Genomic DNA, 8288 nt, shown 5'->3' on the forward strand with positions numbered 1-8288 from the left:
ACCTCATTACATTGAGAAAAATAAATTCTAGGAAAGATATAAATAAAAATAAATTATCTATTTCACTATACAAAAATTAATAATAATGAAGTAAAATAACATTACTTTTTTTAGCACTACGAAACCAATTATTTGTATAGACAGAAAAAAGATACAACACATTGCATCAAAATCATTCTCATATTGTATAAATGTAAAAATTTTGTTCCTAGATGATCTTTAAATATCACTATAAATTTTTATTATTATTAAAGTATGTTTTGAACTTGATGAGTCTCAAAAACCAACCTAAACATAAAAAAAAATACAAATAATGGATTTTATTAATAAGCAATACTTTTCTAAAGATACTCTAGATCAATTCCCATGCAAATCAAAGTATCTTCATGAACATTACAGAAGAAATCAAAGAGATCCAAATGATAGCCATATATATAATGCAATATATTTGCCTTTTCATAAATTCAAATTTCCAAAGGACAAGTTTAATAATTTTGATGCAATCCGTGATATCTTTACACAGAAGAAAGTGAAGCCATATATTTAATTTCGTAGTCATGTGATTACAAAAAAAATGAATACCTTTTTTGGTGGGTAAATATCACAAAAAGTGTTAGATTGAACCCTATCACAACACCATTAAAATTTTGGAAGCCCCTATAATGAACTTTTACTAGAATCCTCATCCATGAATCATGCTTGTTGCCCTTAGAATAATGCAGAATGATCATTTCATAACATAAAAAACCCTAACATATAGTTTTTTTTTTATATTATATTATTATTCAACTACTGTAATTTAATATTGAAAGTTTTAAGGTGGTGTTTGTCTTTTAATACAGTGTAAATTGAAATTGACGTAAAATTTTAAAAATTCCTTGAGACATTCATGAAATTATTTATTTATGGATGGTTCAACATCATTTCTAATACAGTTCATTAAAATAGATCCTGGTAAATTATTATATATGTAATTTATCAATGAAACTGTCCAATGGTTTTATTTAAAACATCTAATATAAATTATAAATTGAACCATTTATTAGCATTTATGCCTGAATTATTAATAATATGTTTTAACTTATATATCTTGTACTAAAATGATAAGAACAGAAAATATTTTCAGGCACATGAAAATTTGCATATATTATATAAACTATTTTCAGAAACTGTCTGGAAGTTACCATTAGAAATCAGTATAATAATTGAGGGTATGTTTCTTTAAATAATTTTTTAAAATTTTTATTCACAATTTCAACGACAAAAAATAAATTTAAAAACTAAATAATAAATAATAGAAATTGCAAATGATTATTCTAACTGCAAATAATAGAATATATTCTTATAACTACTGCAAAACAATTTAAATTGCTATTTAGCAAATAAAAAGTTAATGACCAACGGAAATATATAAAAGAAATAATTGTACAGAATCCATGTAATAATATTATATAAGTAATCACATAAGTATATAAAAGACATAAATCTAATATGATATTATGTATAGTCCTTTTTTATCACAAAATAGAGACAAGAGTATTTCAAAATAAAAGGAAAGAAATAATTAGTGCATAACATTACAAACTATATCTATATTAAGTTATCTACTTATCTCGTTCCATATAGTATTAACATTGTTTCTTTTTAAGTCCTATATTATCATATGTTTTTGTAAAGTTTAGGAACATAACAGATGAATAACAATACCATCAAAATAGAAAGGATAAGCTAAATAAGTTTTAAATAAAAAGATAATATATTAGAAATTCAAAAAATAATTACATAGTTTTTACTAATCATACAATCTACATCCAAATATAATAATTCTCATAATCCATTCATATACTAAGAATCATAAACACAATTTCTAGAAGGCCGGTGTATTGTCTAGCATACTAAAATCTTACATTTGTTATTATTCAATCCCTCAAAAGTTCACCTCAACGAAAAATGTACAGCTCACCAAAATACGAAAAGTTCACTAAGAGGGATCAAAATAGGGATCAAAATAGGGAACTTTTGAAAAAAAGTAGGACCAATTTGAACAGACCTTACGAAAAGAGGGACCAAAATACGTATTAAACCTAAAAAAGGACTAACGTGCATCGTTTTTGCGAAAAGTGGGATCTTAGTGAACTTTTGAAAAAAAGTAGGACCAATTTGAACAGACCCTACGAAAAGAGGGACCAAAATACGTATTAAACCAATTATATATCTAACAAGTTCAATCATTATCAATACTCTAAATATGAACTTTTCAACTCTCATAACAAGTTATTTTCATTTAAGTGATTTTAATTATTAGTGGAGTCAAGATGATTTTATTTTAGTTCCTATCCTCAATACACACAATACATATTTTTTTCCATCCTAAAAATTACTACTTATTATTCCATTCATATCAAGCCAAAATAAAATAAACAACTACTTCAAAGTATATACATAGTTGGTACCTCACATACTAAGACAATTCTTTTATCTTGTTCATCTACTTTTATATTCCTAAAACTTCATTCTTCCATAACATAAAAATTTACCTTACAATCCACATTTTAAAAAGAAGAAAATTTGACAAGCTCCCTTATCAATCTCAATTACTCGCTTAACAATTTATCTTTGGAAAAACACCTCCTTAGCAAATAAATGACCCATCTAATGAATTAAACATTGGAAAGAATTATATATTAATGTGCTTAGTTTAATTTAAATATCTATCTATTTACTAGTATTTTAGTTTAATTTAAAAATCTCTTTATTGATAAATTATCAAATTTTATTTTAAATCTTTTATTCCTCACAAATTTTTTTTTCATAAAATAATTTAAATAATACTTCAAACAGTGAAATAGTGACTTTTAAGTAGCGCTTTTTTTTAAAGAGTATAATAAATTATTTTAAATAATACTAAAGACAAAATATATTTTTCTAAACACAAAAAAAAAACATAATCACATGACAACAGAAATAGTTGTTTAATCATTTTACTACTTTGCAACGGAGATATTTCCACATAAGATGAGTGTGGTCACAGTTGCTGCAACAGTGCCAAACAGTGGTTGCTTCGGAAAACAGAAAACTCTGCACCTTTGATTTCCAACAAAATTCCACGTGTCTTCCATGCACACCATCAAAGAACAGTTCTCACAAACTTTCTCTCTCCATTTCTGATTTGTCACCTTTGAAACTTTTCCATTCTTGCAAACTACTCTCCTCAATAAATACCACACTCTCCAGACCAAAACCACATCTCACACTTTCACTTATTGATTCTTTTTCATGGCTTCCACAATCACCTCCTCCTCCTTATTCTCTGCCTCCATTCTCTCTCCACCCTCTTCATCCCTCTTGTCCACCAAACCCACCCATGCCACCCCCACTCCCCGCTTCCACGCGCCTCGCGCGTCTATGTCCGTCGCTTCCCCACCCCCTTACGACTTGTCTTCTTTCAGGTTCCAGCCAATCAAGGAGTCGATTGTGTCACGTGAGATGACGCGCCGCTACATGACCGACATGGTCACACATGCTGACACTGATGTTGTCATCATCGGTGCTGGGTCTGCGGGACTTTCCTGTGCCTATGAACTCAGCAAGAACCCTTCCGTTAATGTTGCCATTATCGAACAGTCCGTCAGTCCCGGTGGCGGCGCGTGGCTCGGTGGCCAGCTCTTCTCCGCCATGGTCAGTAACTTCTCTAAAGACCAGCCACCTTGCTTCTACTGTTATTATTTTGTTTCTGATATTTATTTTCTTCTAACTAGGAAAAAATAAAAGGAGATCTTATAAAATAACTACTGAAACGCATGCATGACTTTTGTGTTTATTAATAATTATTTAATATTATATTTTTAAATTATTAATAATTATTTAAATATATTTTATATTTAGTGTTTATTTTATTCAGATGAATTTTTTTATTAAATTAAATAATTTTATTCAAAAAAAATAATTACAAAATAAATACCATGGCATGAGATTAAGTCTTATTCAAATGTATTTACATCTTGTTGAAATAGTAAAATTTGTTATCTAATTTCAAGTAAATCAAGACATGATAACCATAGACCTATATTTCTTTATAGAAGGGATAAGTTTTTATGTATCATGATTTAATATTTTAATTTTGCTAGGGGATTTTTTTATTTAGATTTAGTATTGGACTATGTTAGATCAGAAGAATTTTTTAGTATTCCGATAGAACATGAAATTTTTTTTAAGGCAAGATAAAAATGTTTCTTGGACATTAAATGTGTAAAATATGAATAAATTTAAAAAAAAATTAATTTTTATTTTATCAGAATAATAAAAGTACTTATTTGAGGCATAGATCTAGAACATTCGACCATGTTTGCACTAAAATGCATTTATTTGACATAATATTATTATAATAATAATAATAATAATAATAATAATAATAATAATAATAATAATAATAATAATTTATTAAATACTTTAATAAATGAAAAAAAATAATTATTAATGGCACATTAAATCTCTATAAAATAGTTATAAAAAACAGAGATAACTAAAACATTTATTAAATTTTTAAATATTTTAATTATTAATTTACCAAATGTAACAAAAGTATTATTTTTTTAGTAAAACAGTTATAAAAGTAGAAATTTTACTCGAGCTTATTCCTATTGAAACTTGATCAAATTATGTGTTTTAAAATTAAATTATGTATTGAAACTTGATCAAATTATGTGTTTTAAAATTAAGTTATTAATATCTGACTGAACTGTCCTGTTAGAAGGGAATTTGGACTGATCTTATTCAAAGGAAAATAGTTGCATTCCATTTTTTTATATGTTGAATTCTATTTTTTTTATCACATATTTCCTTTAATTACTCGATTTGAAAGGTTATCTTTTATACAAAGAGAAATGTTATAAAATTTCCTCTAGTATTAGTTTTATATTATTATTAGAAAATTATGTATAGGTTTAAAATATATAATATAGGTGTATATTGTTTTAATAATTTTTGGTTAAATAATTATTGTAAGAAAAAAAATCGTATCAAAGCGTAAGAAACAAATAGTGAAAAATATGAATATGTGATTGACTTAATCAATTTTAATTAATAGTGTAAGAGTATATTGAAGGGTCATTATGAAACAAAGCATATTAAAGGCTATGAATCAAATGTTAAATAATGTGAAGAATAATAATTTAATAACTTTACCTTTTTAAAAAATATAAGAGTAAATTAAAAATTAAAAGGATCATTATAGAAAGAAAAAAAATACTATTAAAGGTTATGCAAAAAATGGTAAAAAATGAATTACAAAAGGAATATATTAAAGGGTCAATGAATCATATATATAAATTTTAATTAATAGAATGAGAGTGTATTGAAGGGACTTTCAAACTAAAGGAGAAATACTGAAAGGTAGATGAAAACAAAAGAATGGTAGTAGAAAATTGTGAAGAGATAGGAAACAGATAATCTAAATGTAATGGTATTGTGAATGTGAAAGTGCAGATAGTGCGTAAGCCAGCACATCTTTTCCTTGACGAGCTCGGTCTTGAGTATGACGAGCAAGATAACTACGTGGTGATCAAGCACGCTGCACTGTTCACATCGACCATCATGAGCAAGCTGTTGGCTAGGCCAAACGTGAAGCTCTTCAATGCCGTAGCAGCTGAGGATTTGATCGTGAAGAATGGAAGAGTTGGTGGTGTTGTCACTAACTGGGCCTTGGTTTCCATGAACCATGACACTCAATCCTGCATGGACCCCAATGTGATGGAGGCTAAAGTGGTGGTGAGTTCTTGTGGGCATGATGGACCCTTTGGAGCCACTGGTGTGAAGAGGCTCAAAAGCATTGGCTTGATTGATAATGTGCCAGGAATGAAGGCCCTTGACATGAACATGGCTGAGGATGCCATTGTGAGACTCACTAGAGAAATTGTTCCTGGCATGATTGTTACTGGAATGGAAGTTGCTGAGATTGATGGTGCTCCAAGAATGGTAAAACTTTCTCTCTTCATATTCATGTTGAAAAAATTTAGATTTTTTCTACTGTTACGACTGTTCTGATAGACTGATTCTTTTGCTTAGACATGCTGGTACTCTGGTGCATGTATTATGAGTTCTTGGGAGTGTTTGTGTTTTTTATATATTAAGTACTTTTTGAATAATTTTTTATTTTCAAAAACTTAATTTATTTGTTTGGGGTTTGGTCAATTGGAAATGCAGGGTCCAACCTTTGGAGCAATGATGATATCAGGGCAGAAAGCAGCTCATCTGGCTTTGAGATCTTTGAAACTTCCCAGTGCTTTGGAATCTGTGGGAAATGTTCATCCTGAGCTTGTCCTAGCTGCTGCTGCTGCCGAATCTGTTGAAATCGCAGATGCTTAAATCAATGTTGCATTGAATTTAACTTGGTTGTATTATCCATGCTTGGAACTAGAAATAAGTAGTTCAAACATTAAGCTTTTAAGATGTTGGTAGTGATGAATTGGAGTGGTTGATTAGACTCTATGAGCTTCTTGGTAATATCATGAATTATGTTTGTCAACTCGTTTTTTTCTCACAACCTCAAGCTTCTGTTTTAATGGTCACATTCTTGTGCCAAGTTTCATGCTATGTTTAACTTTTTTTTTTTGAAAAAATTGAAATCAAAGTTTCTGAAATAGTATTTTAGATGAAGTTTTATATGAAAAATCCCTTATTTATAAAAAAATTAAAATAATTTATGGTGAAGTATAATAATTTATGGTGAAGTATATGATTTAGATGAATTGTTTCTAATAAAATAAATTTTAAAAAATTATCAGAATATTTTATTATTTAAACGTATGATAATTTAAACTTCATTAAAAAAGTTTTAAAATTTTCACACTTTTCATATTTATGTATATTTTTTTCTTATAACATTTTTAAAAATAATTGATATTTAATCATTAAATTAATTTTTTAAATATATTTAATTTGTGTTACATATAATAGAAACTTATTTAAACTTTCATTCCAACAAAGCATTTTAAATTTAAATACTTAAATCAAAATATTGTAATTTGGAATTGTTCCGTGGAACACATCCCAAAGGCATTTTATTGAAATTGAGTAGTACTTTCCAAAATATGGGAAAATTATACTTCATTTAAGGATGTTTAACAAAACGAGATCATTTTTTTTATAATTAAATCATTTTAGTAGTTTGGAACATTAATTTTTCATTTTTCATGACTATTTATTAAAATTTTAATAAATATTTTATTTTACTAAAAGGATGATGTCACTTGATTAAAATTATAAAAAGATAAATTCATCTATATTATTATTATTATTATTTATATCTATTAATAAGATGTCAATGTAAAAAATGGATACAGTGAACTGAATTGTAAAAGACTGAGTAAAAGATTTTATTTTTAAAAATTGAATTAAAAATTAATTTTGACTAATTAAATTATCTTTTATTTAATAAAATGTCAATGTAAAAAATGGATATAGTGAACTGAATTGTAAAAAACTGAATAAAAGATTTTATTTTTAAAAATTGAATTAAAAATTAATTTTGACTAATTAAATTATCTTTTATTTTATCAATTTACACTGTACTAATAGAAATTGAAGTTCACTAATATTTTAATATTTCCTTATTTTTTATTACAAATGATTAGTAAGTGTCAACCGCTAAGTAAATAATTATTGAATTTATTTTATCTTATTTATTTTATTCTATTCTATTCTATGTTATTGTATTTTATATTATTTTATATTATTTTTTATTATTCAATTTTATTTTATGTTATTTTATTTTGTGAATTTGAGTTATTGTATTTTATTGTATTTTTATTTTTTCTTATTTTATGTTAGTTTTAATTTTATTTTATTGTTTTAACCTTTTGTTATTTAGAGTTATTTTATTTTAGTCTATTTTTATTTTATTCTATTTTTACGTTAGTTTTTTTTGTTATTTAATTTAATTTTATCTTTTTTTATTTTATTTCATTTGTTAAACATTCTAGAAAAAAAATAAAAATGGAACACGTCCAATTTAGGTCACACTATTTCAGTAAAGTCAACTTTATGAATCATAATCAATTTTCTTCTTATTTTTTTTATTTACGCTATCTTCCATTTCTGGATGAGATTATTTTGCTCAACCATGCACACAAACCTACACTATCTTTGGCTGATTACCAAAAGTGAAAAAATCTTCTCTGACCATGAGAGCGGATGAGAGCAAAAAACAGGGTAGCTGGATTGCAGAGTAAAATTGCAGGTGCCCTATCTTTCGCATGTGAAAAAGTGAGAACAGAGGAGCATTGACCTCA

General features: G+C 26.6%; 1 protein-coding gene across 1 annotated transcript; it reads left to right on the forward strand.

Annotated features, from left to right (window-relative positions):
* The first annotated feature begins 3227 nt into the window (after positions 1–3227).
* Positions 3228–6523, forward strand: LOC108339541 (thiamine thiazole synthase, chloroplastic). The gene is made up of 3 exons (XM_017576675.1): positions 3228–3678; positions 5485–5973; positions 6202–6523. The coding sequence occupies exons 1-3, from the start codon at positions 3277–3279 to the stop codon at positions 6361–6363; spliced, it is 1053 nt and encodes a 350-aa protein (XP_017432164.1). The 5' UTR covers positions 3228–3276; the 3' UTR covers positions 6364–6523.
* Positions 6524–8288: the final 1765 nt, after the last annotated feature.

Source organism: Vigna angularis, chromosome 5 (assembly GCF_016808095.1).
Source record: "Vigna angularis cultivar LongXiaoDou No.4 chromosome 5, ASM1680809v1, whole genome shotgun sequence".
In the NCBI taxonomy this organism is placed as follows: domain Eukaryota; kingdom Viridiplantae; phylum Streptophyta; class Magnoliopsida; order Fabales; family Fabaceae; genus Vigna; species Vigna angularis.

Coding starts and splice junctions, on each gene's coding strand:
- LOC108339541 (XM_017576675.1), top strand. CDS start 3,277: ATGGCTTCCACAATCACCTCCTCCTCCTTATTCTCTGCCTCCATTCTC. Junction 3,679..5,484: donor GCCAGCTCTTCTCCGCCATG/GTCAGTAACTTC, acceptor GTGAAAGTGCAG/ATAGTGCGTAAGCCAGCACA. Junction 5,974..6,201: donor TTGATGGTGCTCCAAGAATG/GTAAAACTTTCT, acceptor TTGGAAATGCAG/GGTCCAACCTTTGGAGCAAT.